Consider the following 24,344-nt stretch of genomic DNA (forward strand, 5'->3'; position numbering starts at 1 on the left):
GGAATCTCAGAAAAGTGGATCTCATAGAAAAAGAGAGTAGAGGATGGCTACCAGGGGTCAGAGGATGGGAAAAATGAGGAGATGATGGTCAAAGGGCACAAACTTGCAGTTATAAGATGAACAAGTTTTGGAGACCTAATGTACAGCATGGTGACTATAGTTAATATTTTATATACTTGAAATTTGCTTGGAGAGTAGATCTTAAGTATTCTCACTACACCAAAAAAAGATAACTGAGGCCATGGACATGTTAATTAGCTTGATTGGATAATCACTTCATAATGTATCAAAACATCACAATGTACAACTTAAATATATACAATTTTTATTTGTCAATTATACCTCAATAAAACTGACAGGGGAAAATGATACAGAGGACAGGAATAGAGTCAGGAAAATAATATGGGTGGGAAAGATGATTTTTTTTGACATAAATAAATTGAGCTTGTGGACATCCAAGTGGAAATACCTGTTAGGCAGTTAGGGATACCGAGCTGGAACCAATACAGAGGTAGAAAGGCTGGCACTAGTTGGTGAAATCATGCCTATATGGTCATGGTTGGAGCAGCTTAATTCTCCTAGGAATAGTTGGGAGGTAGAGAATGTCATTGTCTCTCTATATGAAACAGGAAGTGTATCGCAGTGCTGCAAGCTGATGGTCATCACTCCTCATTACTGCACCTTTTCTTCATCTCATCTGGAAGCTGTAAGCAGTTTTGTTTTGTTTTGTTTTTTTGAGATGGAGTCTTGCTCTGACATCCAGGCTGGAGTGCAGTAGCACCATCTCGGCTCACTGCAATCTCCACCTCCTGGGTTCAAGTCATTCTCCTGCCTCAGCCTCCCTGGTAGCTGGGATTACAGGTGTGCACCACAACACCCAGCTAATTTTTGTATTTTTAGTAGAGACGGGATTTCACCATGTTAGCCAGGCTGGTCTCGAACTCCTGACCTCGTGATCCGCCCACCTTGGTCTCCCAAAGTGCTGGGATTACAGGCATGAGCCACCGCGCCCTGCTGAGCAGTTTTTTTAACTGTTACCAGTATTCAGGGATGGTTGTATTCTGTTGGAGGAATAAGTCAGCTATCGGAATTTGGGGTTTTCCTTTAGTGAAGAGAATGTGATCCCATTCTACCGCTCATAGTGCTTCACAGTCTACAAACTACTTTCGCAAGTGATCCCATTTTTTTCTCTTGTTATTACACTAATCTTGTGAAGTGGGTAAGGACCAGTATAATTATCTCCATTTCACAGATGAAGGAGCTGAGGCACAGGGAGTTTGAAATTTGCTAAAGGACATAGGTAGTAAATTACAGAGCTCAGAGACAGATAATCTTGATTACAAGTTCAGTGCTCTTTTTGTTCTACCTTGGGGCCTCGCTTTTCAGCAGTGTTCACCTCACAATATTTGTCAGTGGTTTACATAGATAAAGCTGTCTCTCCCTCAGTGTTACAATGACAAGTTTTCTATGGATTTTGTGTCCAGCAAAACAGTAAGTTAGTCTTGTTGTATTTTTCTTCAATTTAAACTGGATATTGAGTTGTACATCTTTATTGTTTTAGTAGTACAAAATCACCTAAGCTTAGCTCTTAATATTCAAAGTAGAGAGGAAGATGGGAATCTGGAGCAAAGAAATACACACTTGAGAAAAAGAAGACAAGGGAAAATTTCCTCTAATCACGGATCTATCTCCAAGCAGGCTACTCAGTCTCTGGGGTTGTAGAGAGACAGACCTAATACACACAGTTCTTCTATCCCATCCTGTCTTCTAGAGTGGTAGTACAGAGAGAGCCAGCAGGTTGGAGGTAGAAGATTTAAAAATAAAAAATTAAAAAAAAAAAGAGTTGGAGGTTTCTTTAACTTCCTGGCAGCATCTCCAAAGAGTGGTACCCTTCTGTGGTCCTGTGCTCTGTGGAAGCAGTCTCTGTCTTTAGACCTGGTTGGTTGACTTTCATGAGTTCACAGAACTGGAAGTGCCCAGCACACAATGCTGAAAAATTTTTATGAAGCTCTCAGCTGCTATAGTGTAGCCCTTGATGGAAATGGGTTTTTGTTGGGTATGTGGAAAACCCGTCAGTCTTACCATCCCAGCACTGCCAGTTCTTACTGTCTAACATATGTGAAGTAGAAGGAAAATGGTACTTCTCAAAACATAACTAAAAATCACAGGGGAAAATTAAGCACTGTGTTTAAAAGGCCATGAGATTTCATTTCCAGGGAAAAGGAATAATTCCGCCTTTTCTGTCTCCTGAGGCTTTTCTGTTTTCATAGTTTCTCCTAGTTTTATTACACATATTGTCCCTTCAGGGTTATCAGATAGTGCTTCTAAAACCTGACCTATCCTATGATCAGTGTCCTTCTTCAGTTTCCAGCAAACTGATTGTGGTTAAAACAGGTACACAGGGCAGATCACTGGGGTACAGGTTAGAGGGAACTGACCTTGGAGACTGCATTCCACGTTCTTTTGGCACTACTGGCCATAGTTCTGTACTTGTCCACTAAAAAGTAAACTCGAAGTTCAAGTCTTAAGTTATTTCTTCCCTGAGAGACGATGTTGATTGCAATACTAAGTAAATAAATGAGCAAATGGAAGGAAGATGTTAGCTGAAGCTGCAGTGAAGAGAAAGGTAGGATATGAGGCTGAACTTGGAAGGAGGAGAGTCTTCACTCAGCAGCCATTTGTATACTGGCCTTGCACTACACTATCAGGCCAACAACCTGAAGACCTATTCTGAACTTTCCACCTGCCTGCAAATGTTGACTATGGTCATTTCTGTTCACTACCTAATAAATGAGTAACAAGAATTCCTCTGCCCCATCTCACAATACCAAATAATGATGTTTACTAAAATAATAACAATTTGGCCTAATAAAAGAGCCTCCACCAAAGCCACTTGGTGATCACTCTGCCACCCAAGTTTCTGCCCTGGCATTCTGACAATAGTGGGGATGGTAATACACTTAGTCAAAACATATATGGAGCCGGGCGCGGTGGCTCACGCCTGTAATCCCAGCACTTTGGGAGGCTGAGGTGGGTGGATCACTTGAGGTCAGGAGTTCGAGACCAGCCTGGCAAACATAGTGAAACCCCGTCTCTACTAAAAATACAAAAAGCCAGGTGTGGTGGCGCATGCCTGTAATCCCAGCTACTCTGAGGCTAAGGCAGGAGAATTGCTTGAACCCGGGAGGTAGAGGCTGCAGTGAGCCAGACCAGGTGACAGGGCTAGACTCTATCTAAAAAAAAAAAAAAAGGCTGGGCGTGGTGGCTCATGCCTGTAATCCCAGCACTTTGGGAGGCCGAGGCGGGTGGATCACCTGAGGTCAGGAGTTTGAGACCAGCCTGGCCAACGTAATGAAACTCCGTCTGTACTAAAAATACAAAAATTAGCCAGGCGTGGTGGCGGGCATCTGTAGTCTCAGCTACTTGGGAGGCTGAGGCAGGAGAATGGCATGAACCTGGGAGGCGGAGTTTGCAGTGAGCAGAGATTGCACCACTGCACTCCAGCCTGGGCAACAGAGCGAGACTCCGTCTCAAAAAAAAAAAAAAACCGTATATGGACACTCATTAGGATGGCTATTGTAAAAAACATACTGTTGGCAAGGACATGGGGAAATTGGAACACTTGCACATTGCTGGTAGGAGTGTAAAATGATACAGCTGATAGAGAATCCATACGGCAATTCTTCAAAAAATTAAACAGAATAGCTGTATGATCTAGCAATTCCATTTCTGGGTATATATCCAGAAAGGAAAGCAGGTACTCAAACATATTTGTACTCCCACTTGCCCAGCAACATCATTCACAATAGCCATAAGGTGGAAGCAACCCAAGTGTCCATTGATGGATGAGTGGATAAACAAAATGTGGTATATACATACAGTGGAATATTATTTGGCCTTTAAGAGAAAGGAAATTTTGACACTTGCTACAACATGGATAAACCTGGATGCCATTATGCTAAGTGAAATAAGCCAGTCACAAAAGGACAAATACTGTATGATTACACTAACATGAGATTCCTAGAGCAGTCAGGTTCATACAGACAGAAAGTAAAACGGTGGTTGCCAGCGGCTGTGGGGAAGGGGGAAAGTGGGGAGTTAGTGTTTAATGGGCACAGAGTTTCAGTTTGGGAAAATGAGAAAGTACTGGTGTTGAATCGTGGTGATGGTTGCATAACAATGTGAATGTACTTAACGCCACTTAACTGTACACTTAGAGACAGTTAAAGTGGTACATTTATGTTATGTATTTTTTTTTAACCACAATTTAAAAAAATTGCGGGGGACGGGTGCAGTGGCTCACTCCTGTAATGCCAGCACTTTGGGAGGCCAAGGCAGGCAGATCACTTGAGGTCAAGAGTTCAAGACCAGCCTGGCCAACATGGTGAAACCCCATCTCCACAATAAAATGCCAAAATTAGCTGGGCATGGTGGCGCACGCCTGTAATCCCAGCTACTTGGGAGGCTGAGGCAGGAGAATCGCTTGAACCCGGGTGGTGGAAGTTTCAGTGTGCAGAGATCATGCCACTGCAATCCAGCCTGGGGAGCATAGTGAGTGAGACTCCGTCTCGAAAAAATAAAAATTAAAAATAAAAATAAGAGGGACAGAGGGTGGAATGACATGGAAGAGACAAAAGATATTAATTTGTTTAATGCTTCACTGGTGGACTGTCCTATTCTCTTCTTTTTGGGAAGCCAGATTTTACAAAGGGAGACTTTCAGGAGGCAGATGTGGTGTGTTTGTTGTTGTTGTTGTTTGGAAAGTGTATCTTCAATTGGTTATTAACTGACTGCTCATTGGAGACTTCTGCCAGATGCGCCCAGATCATTAGTCCGTGTGGATCATCACGTCTTCCAGGCCCCACCCTACTCTCTGATAGGCTCCACCTTAACCGTGGGGTCCTGTTAGTCAAGATGCTCTGAGAGCGCACAGCCACCAAACAAAAATGATCGCTTTGACTGTGACAGGGATTGACGTCTATTTTCGATAGCAGACTCAGCCTTAGCCATTCACATAGGAATCCTGAGCTCTGCCTTTGAGAGTATTAGGCATCCAACAAATGCTCACGGATTTAAGTGAAATGATGTGCGTTACTTTCAGTTATATGACTTCGAAGAGTCTTTGTTTTGTTTTTCAAAGTGCAAGGGTAAATCAATAGAATTCATAGGGTCTTGAGCTAGCTCCACCCATCTCTACCCAGGGATGGAATCATCTTTTAAAACTTGGATTTAACACTTACGTAGCACTTACTGTGAGCCAGAGACTATCCTAAAGACTTTTGATAGATATATCAACTCATGTAATACTAATAAGCCTATGCAGTTAGGTACCCTTGTTTCCCATTTTACAGATGAGAAAACTGAGGCACAGAGAAGGAAAGTTATACCACTATTAAGTAGTGGACCTGGGATTCCACCTGAAATACCTTGTGGCCCCTGAGCTCATGCTCTTAGTTATTGTACACCTGACTCTTTTCTTAAAATAGTAATGTACCAGACTGGGACTTTAATGACCCTGAAGTGGATCTCAAGGTCCAGAATGGAGAATGGAAATTGGGGGTGAAGATATTCCTTGATTATGATCCTGCCTCTCTACTCCAGCAGCCTGATTAGGTCCCTGAGGGTTAATGCCGAAGCCAGGGTAAGGGGCTTGTAGGTTTAAGGTCAAATTTTTTGAACCTGAGGAATTTCCCTCCAATTCTGTAGCAGCCCCTCAGTGACGAATCTGCTGCCTCTCCCACGGGTTTTGCTATTAGAGGATTTTCAAGGTGATCAAGGCAGACGAGATGAAACACCATTAAACTAACACTGAGCAACGCTGAACCCTACATAAATCTTTTTTTCTAGTCTTTCTAAGATACGACCCCAGACGAATCTGCAACTCTGGAGTGGAAACCAGGGGGCGGGCTAAGCAGCGACCATTTTTGTTTTGCGGCCGTGCGCTCTCAGAGCATCTTGACTAACAGGACCCCACGGTGAAGGTGGAGCCTATCAGAGAGCAGGGCGGGGCCTGGAAGACGTGATGATTCAAACGGACTAATGATCTGGGCGCATCTGGCAGAAGTCTCCAATGAGCAGGCGTGTTGGGGAGGAGCGCACAAACCCTAGTGGGTTTGGTTGCACGGCGGCTTTGGCGCATTTTCGGCTGGTTTGATTCATCCATTTTGAAGAGACGGGGGAGCGGGGGGCTCGTCTGTTCCAGGAGCCCTGAACCAAAGAGCAGCGGAGTTTGAGAAGCCAGCAGCTCGCGGTTCGGCAGCAGCGGTCCCATCGGCTGAAGTTCGGGGGGGGTGGGGCGCCGAGCGCGCGGGGTGGGGGGGGTCCTGGTCTTTGGCTTCTCGACTCGGTCCTGTTTCGACAGCGAACATGTCGCGGCCTGTCAGGTCAGTGCGGAGTCTGAGGCCTGGAGCGGGTTGGAGGGGGATGGGGGCGAGTGGTGAAAAGAGTGGGGGACAGAAGGCTAGAGTCCGCCATCCCCGGTGCCACGCGCGGCCTCCTTCCTTTCGGGGCCCGCGCGCACCCTTGAGCGTGGGGGGCCCTGCTGGCGCGCGGGGGTGGTGGCTGCGCGCCCGTGCGCGCGCCCCTCCCCGCCCCGCGCCGCTGCAGGGCTCCGGTCTGCTCAGCTGCCTCCCCCACCCACCGCACTAGAGCGGGCGGGGTGTCCCTGAACCGCCAGCGGCCGGAGGGGGAGGGGTGTGAAGTCAGCGCCCCCAAGAGGCCCCACCTCCTCGGGGCCGTCCCCTTGGAGCCAGCGCGGGGAGGCGGGCGGACTCGAGCTCCACTCCCCACCTTCAGCGAGGAGGGGCGGAGGCACCCGTATTGCCCCTTCCCCCCGCGACTGGCGCGGGGGTGGGGGCCCTGAGCCCTTTCTCTAGCGGACGGGGGTGTTCCTGGCAAAGGGGGAGGGGCAGCACTGCCAGCCGGCCCCGCCTCTGTCCTTCGGGGTCGCTGCAGGCCCCGCCTCCCGGATCGGGCCGAGCGTGGGCGGGACCCGTTTTTTTCCCCCCGGGCAAAAGTGAGAGTTCGGGACTGGATCCTGGAAAATAATGGGCTGCTGCCTCTCTCCCCACCTCAGAGTTTTGAGAGAGTTAACCCCAAAGTTCGCTCTTTCTCTCCGACTAGAAATGTCCTTCCTCGGGGAAATGTCCGTACTCAGGGAGGTGCGGGTTAACAGCACGGCCCAAATCCCGTGTGGTTCTCGTTCCACTCTCACCCGCGTACGCGTCTCGGGATATTTTTGTAACCCTCTTGTCCCCGAGTGACTTTAGTAATAAAAGGGCTAGGTTCGGGTAACCATCAGACTTCATTCTCGGAATTTCAACAAGTTTGCTATTCCCCCAGCTGTCGGTGGAATCGTCCTATGCCATCCTCCAGGCTATTGTATGGAATGTGCCATTTATGGAGGGGTGTGGTTTAGTCCAATCTGTTGAGGCTTTAAAAAGGAGAGCTGTTGCAAATAAATATTTTTAATGTAAGGAATTGGCTTCTTTGCATAGTGTGTTTTCTAAATAAATAGATAAAGGCTTAGTTCTTAAATGTTTTAACAGTCGTTGCTTCCCCTTCATTCCAAGTTGTGTGGGAAACGGAAGTATCTTTAATTAGAGTTCTAAAGAGAGGTTTGGGACCCTGGCAAGGGTTTTGTTCTACACCGTTCTGTCTCCAGACTAGATCATCCTCCAACTGGTGGTGGTATGGGACTGCGTACTCCTACACACGGGGTGGGAATGAGGAGAAAGAGCTGCTGTTAGCTCTGTTTCAATCAGCATCTGTGGTAACTCACGATCTCTACTCTGAAAGTTATGCTGGCCTTTTGGCAAGGAGTCTGGATAGCTCTTTCAGAGTATAGTTTGCGTAATTTTTTTGGCATAAAACTTGACCAATGTATCCATCAACTCACGTAGAATATTTTCTTTAGGATCAGGTAAAATAATAAAGATTTATTTTACCTGGATTGGATCTTTTGTCTTCTGGAAGTAATTACTGTGTGGTCAAATTAGGTCAAATTAGGAAAAATAATTCCTCTACCTTTTAAATTTTAGTTCACTAAGTTTTGATGACTTTATTTTATTGTGGTGACGTTCTTATCTCATCTGCCTGAATTTGTTTTCCCAGATTTAGGTATTGGAACATGAACAGAACATTTTTACTGGAAAACTTGGATTTTTTATGTTACCATGTGGGGATATATATATTAAGCACATTCTATCAGTTTTTTGGAGGCATTGGGACTTCTGCACAACTTTTTTATTACTCAGTATGTTGTTTAAACTAATTTTGACCTTGTTTATTGCCCCTAATTGAAGAGTGAAGTTAATATGTTGTGGGCTTTTTTTTTTTTTTTTTTTGCCATTTTCAAATTATTAATTTCAGAGCAAGTTGGTTACCGAGTATATTTTAGTCATAAATTCTTTGTAATTATTTTTTAAAAGAAGTCTTTATTCGTGACCAATAATAAAGCAGAAATAATTAAACTTGAGTTTGGTGGTTTGTTAAATTTTGCAATAAAAAAGTCCTGACTTAGGGAAATGCTGTTGTTTCAAAGTATAATTGAAGAATCTATATTCTCTTAGTGCATTTAACATCAACAAAAAAAGTGATAGACATTGACCTGATTTCAGAATCATCAGCCTTGTTTTAAAAACAAAAAAGCACAAGTTGGAAAATATTGTCACTGTGTCGTCTTTTGGGGTATTTCTGCCCTTAGGCCTGTGTATAATTTTGCAGTTTTTCTGGTTCTCATTTTACCATAAATATCCATTTTTATTTTAATATGAACCTAAACATTTTAGGAGCATTTGGAAATGTACCTATGGCACCTTAGCATCAATTTCCAAATGAAGGGTGGTATGGTGGACCTATTGGCTACTGCATGGTTTTGCATAGACCTGTGTCTAGCACGTTATGTTTAACTTTGTTCATACAAGATTGCTGTCTTTACCCTTTGCAGTGGCTGACTGTTAAATGAGAGCTCAAATATTTTAGGCCTTGGATTCAAATTAATAGCTTAAAATTAGCCTTGGAGCTAGGAAGAGGTTTAGGCAAACTCACTTTATTAAGCCTAGTTTAATGGGGACCTGGATAAGTGAGGTGCCTTGCATCACGAACTAGCAGGTGCAAATGTTGGGCCGAGAACCGACATTTCCCAATTCCCAATTCTGGTCCCCACCCGCATGATCGCTGTACCTTCTGCCCGATCAATATTAATGTTATTAGTGCTGATTAAAGAACATAGTATGTAACATTTTTAACTTTTTTAAGTGCTTTCATGAGTCAACTTTGTGAGGAAGGAAGGAAAATGCCATTACTTGTAAGAGGTGAGAAAGAAAGCTCAGATTTACTGACTTGCCCAAACTAGAAACCAGATTTCTTGAAATTCAGCTTTGTTACACTCTCCAGAGATCCTCCTCCCTTATTGAAAGTGATCCAGGTTGCTCAAACCAATCTTTTTGCTTCTCCTTGTAACCTAAGTGTGCTTGATACCTTTTGTTTAACACTTGAGATTGTAAGTAACCTTACCATTGAAAATTTAGATGTGAAAACATAAGCTCTTACAAGTTGTTATAGAATTTATTTTATTGTTTGTCATGTTTATAAGTAATGTTGAGAATTAACGGCTTTCCCAGGATTCCAGTTTGCTTTCTTTTCAAAGAGAATTGTTTGGGCCATGCCTGGATTCTAAAAATATTCTCTCCCCCAAAACAATTGGTTTCAAGAAGTCCTCAGCTAAAGAGAAAAACTAGAAACTTGAAAATTCAAGGTAGTTCAAAATTTGTTACCAAATGTGCACATGAAGACACAAGTTTAATATGGTTGTAGATGAGACTGGCTCATTCTCTTATTCTCTAGTGTGTGTGTGTGTGTGTGTGTGTGAGAGAGAGAGAGAGAAGTGAGTTTATTAACCTTGGATCTATACTTTTTAAAATTACCTGTCACTTTCCTCTAAAAAGACATAATTCCTTCAAAGACATGCCATCAAAGATACATAATTTACAATGCCTTGAATAATGGGGGAGTTATTTATTTATTTGAGATGGGATTTCCCTCTTGTTGCCCAGGCGGGAGTGCAATGGTGCAATCGCACTGCAACCTCCACCTCCTGGGTTCAAGTGATTCTCCTGCCTCAGCCTCAGAGTAGCTGGGATTACAGGTGCCCACTACCACACCCAGCTAACTTTTGTATTTTTAGTAGAGACAGGGTTTCACCATGTTGGCCAGGCTGGTCTCGAGCTCCTGACCTCAGGCAATCCACCCGCCTCAGCCTCCCAAAGTGCTGGGATTACAGGCGTGAGCTACCGCGCCCAGCCGGAAAGTTACTTTGATAAGAAAAGTATTCACTTTTGCTCAACATACATGTAATTAATTACCTGAAAATTACAGTGTTTAAATTTTTCATTTTAAATGTTTAAAATGTTTTCATTTTCAACAAACATTGAGAAAAAATGCAGTCAGGAACTGTGCTAGAGGTTTTCACTTTGTTTTATCCTTATTACAACCCTGTAACAAGTATTTATCACCATGTAACATGACAAAACAAGCTTAAAGAATATGTTACAGTTACAGAGCTATGATAGCAGAGCTAAGGTTTGAGCTCAGATCTGAATACAAAACTAGCATTTTTTTCCATGGTACTAATCTTTCTTGCCTAGTATTCAGTGTGAAGATGGTCACGTTTTTATAATATCTCCTCAATGGTGAATACATTCCATATACCTTGATTTTTAGCTCTCTGTTTAAAACATTTTAGGAAAAACAGCCAAAATGTTTAACTTAGCATTTTTGCTCAACTCAATATTTAAAATAATTTTCAGAGATACTTTTTTTCTTTTCTTTTTTTTTTTTTTTTTTTTGGAGACAGGGTCTCACTGTCACCCAGGCGGGAGTGCACTGGTGCGATCACAGGCTCACTGCATCCTCAACCTTTCAGGCTCAGGTGATCCTCCCACCTCAGCCTTTCAGGTAGCTGGGACTATAGGTGTGGCCCACCACGCCTGGCTAATTTTTTGTAGACAGGGTTTCACCATGTTGCCCAGGCTGAGAGAGAGAGTTAAAAGTACTAAATTTAAAAAATAAGCTAGAAAGAACTTAAGTCCCGTTCCTTCAGTTTACCAGTGATGACTTTGAACCCAAGGAGTTAGTGTAGAGATAATATCAAGGCTGGATTTAGACTGCATAAATCTTAGTCATTCTCCTTTTTACTATTTGTATATACAGTATTTGATTTTACAGAGAGTGTATTAGAAGTCCACATTCCTAGTTTGAAAACATTGGGGCCATATGTGGTTTAAAATTTTTGAAAAATGTGGAATTCCCAAAAGGTAACAGGATGCATGTACTGTATAGTAATGTTCCATCACTAGTTTAGGGTAGTACTCCTGTAAACAGTCACATTAATATCTCTCGTGAGGGCCAGGCGCGGTGGCTAATGCCTGTAATCCCAGCACTTTGGGAGGCTGAGGCGGGCAGATCACCTAAGGTCAGGAGTTCGAGACCAGCCTGACCAACATGGAGAAACCCCGTCTCTACTGAAAATACAAAATGAGCCAGGCGTGGTGGCGCATGCCTATAATCTCAGCTACTTAGGAGGCTGAGACAGGAGAATCGCTTGAACCCAGGAGGCGGAGGTTGCAGTGAGCCGAGACCGCGCCATTGCACTGGAGCCTGGGCGACAAGGGCGAAACTCTGTCTCAAAAACAAAAACAAAAACAAAAACTCTAGTGAACTTAGGAATTTTCACACTGAGATATGAAAGGCCTCACATTTAGGTCATCATATTTTGCCACCATGTAAGTTATGAAAATAATTTTCAGAACTTTTTGGATTTCTAAATTGTGGGTTGGTGGATTGAGGACATTTAACAGCATGAGCTGAAAAAAAATCACTTCCTCACTTAGTAGAATTAGCAGTTACTGAGCAACTCTTAGATGCCAAATAATTCCACCAGGTACTTTATACATATTTCGAAATCATGCACAACTCTTCAAGGCATATGTTATCCTCATTTCATATGTTAGGCCTGAGGTTAGGATAAAAAAAGTAACTACACAGTTCACCTAACTATTAAGAGATGAAGCAGGAATTTGAATCCTACTGTGAACAACCCAAAGCCAGTTCGTGATCTTTTCAATGTGACATTGTCACAGGGTACACTTCACATTTTGTCTTCTTTGGAGCAAGTTACAGTTCATAATAGAACTTTTGTGGGGAGGCCTAATTTTCTAGGGAGGAAGAGGAGAAAATGTGAAGAGATTAAGGGGAGATACACCTGACAGGAGGAAAAACCAGTGGAGTATTTAGTGTGAGCCTTTGCCGAGAAAATGTTAGATGGCATTGTTTTAAGTTTATACGTTTCAAAATATGAGGGCGTTTCCCCTTGACTAGGTGATTCCAAAGCCACCTAAAGGACAAAAAGGGAATGAGGGGCTCGTTTTACATAAAAATATGGATGCAAAAATGCTAAACAGACAATTAGCTAACTGAAACCAATGAGTACACTAACTCACTGTCATCAGTAGGCTCTTGGAAACTTCTAACTTTAAGCAAAATGATATACAGTAAGGAGGTTTTTTAATAATGTTGTGTTACAAGGTTGATGAGAAAGGTCTACTGCAACATTTAGCTTAAGGCCCCACTTTCCAAGAGCCTATCAGTGACGTTAAGTGAGAACTGTATTAAAAATATATGTGATCAAGTAGGGTTTGTCCCAAGAACAAAACAATCTTTCTGTGAGTCAACGTATTAAAAGACTAAAGGAAAAAACCATTGCATTTGAAAAAGGTTTAATGCCTATTGTAAAACTTAATGCATTAAAATTAGAAGGAAATGATTAACTTGACTGAGGTTACAAATAGGTTAAGTGGTTGAGTTTTTAGTGTTTTAAGTCGATTAGTGATTAATTATTGGGGAGAGATAATCCTGGCACAACAAAAGAAGCCCTGGGTATCAGGAAACGGATTTCAGCCTCTTCTGGGTTTATATAGTGGAGATGTTGAACTCCATTGGAGTAATAGTACCTTGCAGTCACAAAGCATTTTACAATTTTCAAAACTTTTTCTCACTGGCTTCCTCCAGCCCAAAAACACCGTTGGTTGAGAAAGAAAGCTAATTTCGAATAAAGGTTTTTGCTTTTTGGGGTTTTTTTGGCCTGTTTTTCCCCAAAAATGTAACAGTCACCATACTGTGTAACTCTGGGATACTGCGCCTACACATTCTACATGAAGGTTGTCCCTCTAGAGTTGTATGACTTACAGTCTGCATGGCCAAATGGGTTACTTTGCAAACTTTGAACTTAAAAAGTATTGAGCATGCTGAAAAGTGTTAAATTTGCATTTTTAAAACAATTCCTAGCTGTAAAAGGAATGTGACCGTATTACTCTAAATTCAGAAGTAGCTTTTTGGATTGTTGAGACTGGAGACTGCACCTAGGAGACTCACATGTTGTGGACAATAGGAGGAAACCTTTTATTTATTTATTTATTTATTTTTAATTTAATTTTTTTTTTTTTTTTGAGACGGAGTCTCGCTCTGTCGTCCAGGCTGGAATGCAGTGGTGCGATCTCGGCTCACTGCAAGCTCCGCCTCCCGGGTTCACGCCATTCTCCTGCCTCAGCCTCCCGAGTAGCTGGGACTACAGGCGCCCGCCACCACGCCCGGCTAATTTTTTAGTATTTTTAGTAGAGACGGGGTTTCACCGTGTTGGCCAGGATGGTCTCGATCCCCTGACCTTCTGATCCGCCCACCTCGGCCTCCCAAAGTGCTGGGATTACAGGCGTGAGCCACAGCGTCCGGCCCCAGGAGGAAACCTTTTATTTTTTAGCACAAGACCACTTCGATCAAACTGGGCGCCCCTTTATTTTGTTGGGAAAAAAATTATTGCTGTCTAGATTCTAGGAAGTGAAACTAATCGTTATACAGTTATATTGCCATGTTTTAAAATAACTACTATTTAAATGGTCTTAATTATAGGTCTTTGAAACACTTTAGATGAAGAGATCACAGGCTGCTTAAGAGTGTTTCAACTAGGTATTGCAGTTTTCAGGTGCTTCTTAGGTGTTACTATTATTTGAATTGTGTATCTGTTCAGTTCTGTGCTAAGCAAGGCGATCTTCAGGGAGATTTCCTTTCCAGCTACCTTTGGTTGGAGTGTTCTAGGTCACAATAAAATGACTTAGAAAATGAACTACTCAAGAAACTAAATATTAGCTCCACTGAAAGAGTAAAAGTCCATGCTGCTATCTCTTACACTGGGATAACATACAGCTGCTTGTCTTCCAAGGACTTGCTGCAGCTCTAGAGATTCTTAACAACCCCTCTTCCTTGAGTGACTACTGCTGTCTTACAGAGAAACTTGGTTCTGTAAAATCAGAGACTATCAGAAACTTTACTGTTTGGAATTCTGTGAGTAAAAATGAACGTCACACTTTTGTCAGGAAGATCTAAGTCATTTTGACACAGAGAACTAGCTTTGATTTACAACTTCAGAGCTTTGGAAAAGGGGTTGTTAAACACAAAATTCTGCATCTACCCTAACTTCTTTCCCAGGAAATAGGACCCTAGTTCCACTCTGCAGTCCAGACCTGATATTGATCCCTTTAACACAGTTGTGTGCTTATAGTCTATCAAGATACTGCTTCATTTATCTTAGTTCTACCCTTCTCCAAAATTCTGTAATTTTTTCTGTTACATGAGATGCTTCACACTTCTCTGATGTGCTTGTCCTTCATTGTATTCAGTCAATAAACCTAAATTTGTCAGGCTACAGGTTTGTCCCTAGCGATTGAGTTACACAGTTTGGAAGACACCACCGAGGTTTCCAAGACCAAGGGACTCTACTCAGTAATTTCGCATCTGAGACCCCTTCAGTCTCACACATTGGAGGTTTCTCTGTCCCCAGTTGCATAGGTTTTACACTAAACTTCCACTGGGAAAAATCTAACCTAGCTGACTTTATTTATCAAATACTTTATCTTATGCTCATTGAAATTTGTATGTGACTTTTTCTTTTTTTCTTTTCTTTTTTTTTTTTTTTGAGACAGTCTCGCTCTGTCGCCCAGGCTGGAGTGCAGTGGCGCGATCTCGGCTCACTGCAAGCTCCGCCTCCCGAGTTCACGCCATTCTCCTGCCTCAGCCTCCCGAGGAGTAGCTGGGACTACAGGCGCCCGCCACCACGCCCGGCTAATTTTTTGTATTTTTAGTAGAGACGGGGTTTCACTGTGTTAGCCAGGATGGTCTGGATCTCCTGACCTCAAGTGATCCGCCCGCCTCGGCCTCCCGAGGCAGGATTACAGGCGTGAGCCACCGCGCCTGGCCGTGTGTGACTTTAAAAGAAAACATTTTCCTATATGGTGAAACTGAACATGGTAAGTTGTGAAATAAAGTAACTTGAGTCCTGGGAATAAGGAGTGCCTTATAAGAGTTAATACTTGTTCATGGGGCTAAACCATTAACAAGTTGGTAATATATTGGTTTTATATATATATGTATATATATATATATATATATATATATATATATACTTAGTAGGAGATTGTGATCTAGTAAATGTGTCTGGCTCAGTCATTCAGAACACCTTTACCCACCTCCGTTTTCTGCAGAAATTAGAAACATCCGATTTGAAAAAATTAGGAGCTCTTTTCTATAATGCTATTGGGGATTTTGGTTTTATTTTTGCTTCCTCATATCTTGTGGCTTTGTTGTGAATTTTATATTTATTTTATTTATTTTTTTGAGATGGGGTCTCAATCTGTCGCTCAGGCTGGAGTGCAGTGGCCTGATCTCATTGCAACATCAGCCTCCTGGGCTCAAGCGATCCTCCCACCTCAGTCTCCCAAGTATCTGAGACTACAGGCGCGCGCCACCACACCTGGCTAATTTTTTTTAGAAGAGACAGGTTATTGCCGTGTGGTTCAGGCTGGTCTTGAACTCCTGGGACTCAAGTAATCCTGCCATCCCGCCTCCCAGAGTGCTGGGATTACAGGCGTGAGCTACCACAACCAGAGGGAATTTGATATTTTAAATTGTAAATAGGATGGGCCAGGTGTGGTGGTTTACGCCTATAATCCCAGCACTTTGGGAGGCCGAGGTGGGTGGATTGCTTGAGTCCTGGAGTTTGAGGGCAGCCTGGGCAGTTTGAGGGCAGTTTGAGTCCAACATGGTGAAACCCCTTCTCTACTAAACTTAAAAAAAAATTAGCCAGATGTGGTGGTGCACAACTGTAATCCCAGCTACTGGGGTGGCTGAGGCAGGAGAATCGCTGGAACCTGGGAGGCAGAGGTTGCAGTGAGCCATCATCATGCCACTGTACTCCAGCCTGGACAACAGAGGGAGACACTGTCTCTCAAAAAAAAAAAAAAAAAACCTAAAGTAAATAGCAGGATGATGTAAAATACAGTGAAAACAATGTATTTTAGGCAAAAGGAACTTGAAGGTCAAGATAAGTGAAGCTACTGTAAGAAATTACCTGGAGCTGGCCACACAGTGGCTCACACCTATAATCCCAACACTTTGGGAGGCCGAGGAGGGCAGATCGCTTGAGTCAAGGAATTTGAGACCAGCCTGAGCAATAGGGAGACCTCATCTCTACAAAAAATAAACAAAATCAGCCAGACATGGTGTTGCACAACTGTAGTCCCAGCTACTTAAGAGGCTGAGGCAGAAGATTGCTTGAGCCCAGGAGTTTGAGACTAACCTGGGCAATATGCTGAAACCCCATCTTTACAAAAAAATTAGCCAGTGCCTGTAGTCCCAGCTACTGGGGTAGGGGCTGAGGTAGGAAGATCGCTTGAGCCCAGGAGGTCCCCATTGCTGTTAGGTGTCATTGTGCCATGGCACTCCAGCCTGGGCAGCAGAGTGAGACCCTGTCTCAAAAAAAGAAAAAAAAAATTTGAGTTGTGTTCAGGCATTCTGCCCTCAATATTTTTATGTGTTGAGAAAATCTTGCATGTGAGATTTCTTAATCATCTTTGAGGCAGGAAGAGTGGAAAGAGGTAAATCTTCCAAATTTTAAAGGGAAGGCAGCAGTACTTGGTGTGCAGCAACTTTAATTGCATCAGTTCTTTGGAAGAGTTATATTTGTAAAGACTTAGGAAAGGAAGGTTTGAGAAGCTGCATCAACAGTGGCATGTGTGGATTATAGGGTTGGAAGGACTTGGGTTGGAAAATGGTTTTTACCACTTAATGGCTTGCAATAAAGTTACTTGGCCTTTTGAGCATAGTTTCCTCAGTTAATTAGCTCCTCTTGTGACATTAGGGTGAGAATTAAATGAGAATTTAGGCAAAGTAACTAGAACATATCAAATATCTGAAGTAACTGCTGTTATAATTATTACTAAAAGTCGCCGTGGATTCACACACACAAAAAATGTCATATAGGTCAGGAGTCTTCATAATGTTTGCTTTTGGAGGTGTCTTAAACATTTGATTTAAATTTTATGTAGTTATTCATTTGAGACAGGTTCTCCCTCTCTCACCCAGGCCAGAGTGCAGTGTGGTGATCTCGACTCACACTGCAACCTCCGCCTCCCAGGCTCAAGCTATTCTCCCACCTCAGCCCCTGGAGTGGCTGGGACTTCACAGGCGCATGCCACCACACCCAGCTAATTTATTTTTATTTATTTATTTTTGTAGAGATGGAATTTCTCCATGATGCCTAGGCTGATCTTGAATTTATGGGCTGAAGCCATCCGCCCACCTTGGCCTCCCACAGTGCTGGGATTACAGGTGTGGGCCACCACACCTGGCTCAAATTTTAGTATATGTGCTGCCAAAGCAAGCACGCCTGGCTCAAATTTTTAAGTATAATTTTGGGCCAGGCGTAGTGGTTCCCGCCTGTAATCTCAGCATGGTGGGAGGATTGCATGAGCCCAGGAGTTGGTGACCAGCCTGGGCAACCTGTCTACAAAAAAAAAAAAATTAGCTGGGCATGGTAGTGTCCACCTCTAGTCCTGGGTGCTCTGGAGGCTACAGTGAGCCACTGCAGTCCAGCCTGGGTGACAGAGTAAAAACCTGTCTTTTAAAAATAAATAGGCTGGGCATGGTGGCTCATGCCTGTAATCCTAGCACTTTGGGAGGCCGAGGCGGGCAGATCACTTGAGGTCAGCAGTTTGAAACCAGCCTGGCCAACATGATGGAACCCTGTCTCTACTAAAAATACAAAAAAAGTAGCCGGGCATGGTGGTGGGTACCTGTAATCTCAGCTACTGGGGAGGCTGAGGCAGGAGAATTGCTTGAACCCGGGAGGTGGAGGTTGCAGTGAGCCGAGATCACGCCACTGCACTCCAGCCTGGGAAACAAAGCGAGACTCCGTCTCAAAAAATAAATAAAAGATAAAAATAGATAAATATAATTTTGGAGGTAAAGTTTAGCAGTTTTCTTTAATGTGGAATTTTCAAAGCTTTTCACATTAAAATTCATTTTGAATGTTTATTGGGGTGGTAATACTGATAATATCCAACTGATAATTACCAGTAAATCTTTAGAAAACCTATTTTGACAACACAGGTTGGACAATTCTGTAATGAGATAATTTTTAAAATACGATACTATAAGACAAATGTATACTTTTAAAATACTTTGATTAGCTGTGTTTAATTTTATGATTCCTGGGAAGATTTTATTTGAACAAAAAGTGTTTACTGCTAAAAAGTTTAACTGTCACTGATTTAAATGAACTAATTTCCTTTTTTAAAAATTTATTAGAGCAAAAGAATTCTGTGAAAATACCGAGGTTTTATTTCAACAAGGATTTTGACAGCTTCACATAGGTCCTTGTAAGATGGAGAAATACAGGCAGAATGATAGCTCAGTGTGAGGGACTTTGCCTGAGCAGCCTTACCCGTAGAGGGCTGACAAATAAATAGATTGTTACCCTGGAAGACTGTTTCCACTGTTGCCTGAAAGGATTCTGTTCTTGGCATATCTTCTAATTAATGATATAGATGAGGACACTGATGGTGTGCTGATTAAATTTGCAGATGTTAAGAAGTTGGGGAAGATAAATAATATGCTGAAATGGCAGGATCAGGATACCAAACGGTCTTAGATTATGGAAAAGGAGGTTTTAGTCATTGGAATTACAATATATAGTCCACTGAATGATGGAACAGTCCAAAAGGGAACTGAAATCTTGGATTGCATTGAAGTATAGAGTAGAATAGGAAGAGGAGGGTCATAATCCTGATTTGCTCCCCATTCCCCATCTTTTTATAACCATATTATGTTTCATCCTGGGTGGTGCTTTAGTATTTACTAAATCCGAGGTGGTATGGAGGAAAGCAGCTAGAGCATGAAGCGAGTACTTGAAATATGAGGAAGTGTTAAAAAGGAGCCCTAGTATTTAGCTTCAGAGAAAAAGTGGGAATAGTCATATAAATTTAAGGAATGCTCTGAAGAGGAGGGGTTAGATTTAGACCATGCTAATCCCAGGAGGTGGAACTAGATAGAACCAGTGAGTGGACACTAGAGGCAGATTCATCTCCTTGTAAAGAACTATTTAATTATTGGAATTTTTTTTTTTTTTTTAGAAGGAGTTTTGCTCTGTCACCCAGGCTGGAGTGCAGTGGCGTGATCTCGGCTCACTGCAAACTCCGTCCCCCGGGTTCAAGCTATTCTTCTGCCTCAGCCTCCCAAGTACCTGGGATTACAGGCGCCTACAACCACGCCGGGCTAATTTTTTATATTTTTTTTCTAGTAGCGATGGAGTTTCGCCATGTTGGCCAGGCTGGTCTTGAACTCCCAACCTCAGGTGATCCACTGCCTCGGCCTCTCAAAGTGCTGGGATTACAGGGGTGAGCCCCCACACCTGGCAATTACTGGAATTTTCTTAGCATAGGCTGCCTTGGAGATCATGAGAAGTTCTCAGTCATTCTCTTCTAGGGATATTTGTTAACAGGATACAAGCTAAAGGTTGAATTAGATTGTCTAGGGTCCAGTAGCTCTACTACATATAATACTCTCAGCACCACCATATCTCCCACCCCCATGACCATCAGACTTTGATAGGCTTTATGAATGCTTTAAACTTAAAAAATGATTTAAAAATTTTTGGTCTAAATGGTAACCTGAACTTTGCCATAAAGTCAGAAATAAAAACAGGGAGGGCTGGATGTGGTGGCTCATGCTTGTAATCCTAGCACTTTGAGAGGCCAAGAAGGAAGGATCACTTGATGCCAGGAGTTCAAAACCAGCCTGGGAAACAGCAAGACTTGGTCTCTACAATAAAAAATTTTTAATTTACTGGCTGTTGTGACACACACCTGTAATCTCAACTCCCCAGGAGGCTGAGTTGGGAGAATTGCTTGAGTCCAGGAGTTTGAGGCTATAGTGAGCTATGGTCACACCACTGCACTTCATGCACTCCAACCTGGATGACAGAGCAGACCCTGTCTCCAAAAAAAAAAAGATATTTTGGTATTACATTTTAGTGAAATGAACAAGAAAACAAAGACAATCTTTGTGAATGATACTAGAACCAATACTTTTAAGACTTACATATTTTTCAACAAAGTGACTTAATCATCATATCCAAATAAGAGTTAGTTATGTGTTCAAAATTACAGTGGTATTCTGGGTGGAACAAGTTAATATTTATAAGTAATAATAGCTGTTATTGATATTTATATACCTTGCACAAATGTTCTGAAATGTTCTCAACACTCTTGTTATTCCTGTAACAGGTATTGTTGTTCCTGTTTTACAGATGATGAGACTGAAGTTCAGTCAGGGGAAGTAACTTGCTTGAGGATATACAACTAGTAAGAGTCAGGACGTAAATTCAAGAATCTGTGTTTTTAACCTCTCTGCTATATTGAAATTTTATGCTGTCCTCCAGTTCTAGTTATTGATACTCATTTTACATTGAAGAGTTAGTTTAGCTTTGGCATTTAACTATCATGTGTCACATAGCACCAGGGATACATTCTGAGAACTGCATTTTTAGGTGATTTGCATGTATTTCCACAAAACCAGATGGTATAGTCTCCTGCACACCTAGGCTGTATGGTATAGCCTATTGCTCCTAGACTACAAACATGTATAGCATGTTACTGTACTGAATACTGTAGGCAATTGTAACACAATGGTAGGTATTTATATATCTAAACATAGAAAAAGTACAGTAAAAATATGGTATAATACTCTTGTGAGACCATTGTCATGTATGCAGTTCACCATAATGTCATGCAGCACATGATTGTATTTTGAAGAAATTAGAATGTTTCTTTGTTTTCACCTAGGAATAGAACCTCTCATGCCCTGGGACTTAAATGAAATTCTTAAATGCTGGATTTCTGTCCTATCATCTCATTAGGAACAAATTCATCAAAAATGTATTTCAACCCCAGACAAAGCAAGCCTCTAAATGGTGGAAATAGTATGTTATTTATATTATTTTGAATAAGCATCTTTAGGAGGCAGGACATTGTTTGGGAAATGAACTTTTTTATTTTTTTTTTGAGATGGAGTCTTGCTCTATCACCCAGGCTGGAATGCAGTGGCACAATCTTGGCCCACTGTAACCTCCACCTTCCGGGTTCAAGCGATTCTTGTGCCTCAGCCTCCCGAGTAGCTGGGATTACAGGCGACCGCCACCACACCTGGCTAATTTTTTGTATTTTTAGTAGAGATGGGGTTTCACCATGTTGGCCAGGCTGGTCTTGAACTCCTGACTTCAGGTGATCCACCCGCCTTGGCCTCCCAAAGTGCTGGAATTACAGGCGTGAGCCACCAAGCCCGGCCTGAACCAAATTATTATGAGTCATTATGAGTCATCAAGAATGGCCCTTGTTATCACAGATCTTTTATTTATTTAAGTTATTTTATCTTTTCCCTCTTTAGCATTTATGGATGACTATATTTGTTTCTGACTGGTTGCCCTTAATAAGGCAGAATTGCTTCTATATTCATATTTTGCTTTACACTGATTTTATGGTATTTGTGATAAATGGCATTATATGAGATAATTCTGGCTGTTTTCAGATCATTGAAAGTTAAAATATTTCGTATTTCAATGGAAGGGATAGTCTTTCAATTTAATTTTAAAATTTAATTGTTTATATAATGCCAATATAGTCTACATGGCATTTCTGTAGTTCTGTTTGTTGAAAAGTAGGATAGAAAAAAATGTGCTAAATAAAAAGTATCCTTTTTAGTGTCTTAGGTTTAAAGTAACAAGTTACAGGCCAGGCCCGGTGGCTCACACCTGTAATCCCAGCATTTTGGGAGATTAAGGTGAGAGGATTGCTTGAGGCCAGGAGTTTGAGACCAGCATGGGAAACATAGAAAGGCCCCGTCTCTACAAAAAAAAAAAATTGTTTTTAATTAGCCAGGCATGGTGGCTGTGTGCCTTTCTGTAGTTCCAGAAGCTAAGGTGGGAGGATCACTTGAGCTCAGGAGTTGGAGGCTGCAGTGAGCTATGACTGTGCCACTGCACTCCAGCCTGGGTGACAGAACAAGACCCTGTCTCAATTGTTGGATGGATGGATGGATGGATGGACGTACAGATGGAAGATAGGTAGGTAGGTCTGTCTAGATAGATACAGATAGATATACAGGGAAGGAGGAGGAGATTAAGTTTTCTTCTGTTGTGGAGGGCAGTTAATTTTTAATGACAAATGCCATGAAAAACAGTATTGTGATCATAATGCAATATGATCATTTGCAATGACCATTTTCTATATTATATTTTAATATAATGCCTGCCATTTATGTTATTTATTAAATATTTTATTTATTATTTAATTTATTATTTAAACATTTAATTTTATAGAATATCTTTTAGATCTGTCAAGCAATTTAGGTTATCAGTTCCAACAGAGGAAGAACTAAGGCCTAGAGAAATTACATGATTTTCTTGACATTCTAGAACCAGAACCCAGGATTCCTAGTACAAAGAGTCCATACTAATACCTTTCTTGAGTGTTTCTAGTGATAGAGTAAGGAAGTAGCCATTGTTAGCAGACAGTTAAAGCTCTTTATGTTGAACCTACACTTAATGTGATTGCTAAAGCTAAGCTGTACCTCTACTACTCCTTTCACATCAAAGCCCTAAAGTAGCTAACATGTTTTCCCATTTTACAAGTTAAATATTCTCAATTTATTCATTTGTTCTTCATATGGTACACCGTTTACCATTCTGGTTGTCCATCCTTATGTAGTTTCATAGGATATATCCATTGCTATGTTGTACCCAGAAACTGGGTAATAATATGTTAGTTGCCACCCCACAAGCATGGGATAAGCTAGAATTATACCTACAAGTTCGGAACCTGTATTTTAATTATTAGAGGATAAGATGTAAGAGTTCCTCTTCTAGATACCTTTCTTCCCCTGGTTCTGTGACCCATTTTTTTTTATCCTAAATAATACAGAAAATGGTCGTGTTTGCATTATGATCATCATACTATTTTTCATGGCATTTGTCATTAAAAATCACTGTTTTGCCAGAACATGGCAGGCATTTCCATATTAGCCCAAAAATATTAGATTTTTTTCATAGTCATATTTTTAAGAAAGAAAATATATTGTAATAAAATATGCTTAACATAAAATTTACCATCTTAACTTTTTTTTTTTTTTTTTTTTGAGACAGAGTCTTGCTCTGTTGCCAGGCTGGAGTGCAGTGGTGCGATCCCTGCTCACTGCAACCTCTGTTTCCCAGGTTCAAGCAATTCTCCTGCATCAGTCTCCCAAGTAGCTGGCACTACAGGCACGCACCACCACGCCCAGCTAATTTTTGTATTTTTACTAGAGACGGGTTTTCACCATGTTGGCCAGGATGGTCTCGATCTTTTGACCTCATGATCCGCCCACCTTGGCCTCCCAAAGTGCTGGGATTATAGGCATGAGCCACTGCGCCCGGCCCATGTTAACCATTTTTAAGTGTATTGTTCAGTATTGTTAAGTACTTGACATTGTTGTAAAGAACTCTTAATCTTGCAAAACTGAAAGTAAACCCACTAAACAACAGCTCCTCATCCCCACTCTTCCAGCCTCTGGCAACCACCACTCTACTTTCTGTCTCTCTGAATTCATCTACTCTAGGTCCCTCATGTACATGGAATTAATAGTCATATTTAAAGTTAGCTTTCCTAATAATATGGTATCTTTGGTAATATAAACTCAGCTTCTTACAATAAAATATATAGTTGGAGTATATTTTATAGTTTTGATAAACTAAAGAAAAACAGAAGGTGGAACTCCTTAAGAGCCTTGTTTTTTCTCTTTCTAATGCTGAGTATGTAACTATATATTCCTCTACATATAAGCCCAAGCCTTTTTTTCCAGAATTCACCTCCATCCATACCATCTCCACATACTATACTAGAAGGTGGACCAGTGTTTGCAGTCTGACC

General features: G+C 41.7%; 1 protein-coding gene across 2 annotated transcripts in view; it reads left to right on the top strand.

Moving 5' to 3' along the window:
- The first annotated feature begins 6,029 nt into the window (after positions 1-6,029).
- Positions 6,030-24,344, top strand: part of NUCKS1 (nuclear casein kinase and cyclin dependent kinase substrate 1) — a 37,131-nt gene continuing 18,816 nt past the window's right edge. The window contains exon 1 of one of the 2 annotated variants that reach the window (XM_514141.9): positions 6,030-6,383. In XM_514141.9, the coding sequence (XP_514141.3) occupies positions 6,367-6,383 (17 nt within the window). In that variant the 5' untranslated portion in view covers positions 6,030-6,366. The remainder of the gene's footprint in view (positions 6,384-24,344) is intronic. The other variant, XM_009441299.5, reaches the window with a different exon arrangement.

The sequence above is a fragment of the Pan troglodytes genome, chromosome 1 (genome assembly GCF_028858775.2).
Source record: "Pan troglodytes isolate AG18354 chromosome 1, NHGRI_mPanTro3-v2.0_pri, whole genome shotgun sequence".
NCBI classification, from domain to species: domain Eukaryota; kingdom Metazoa; phylum Chordata; class Mammalia; order Primates; family Hominidae; genus Pan; species Pan troglodytes.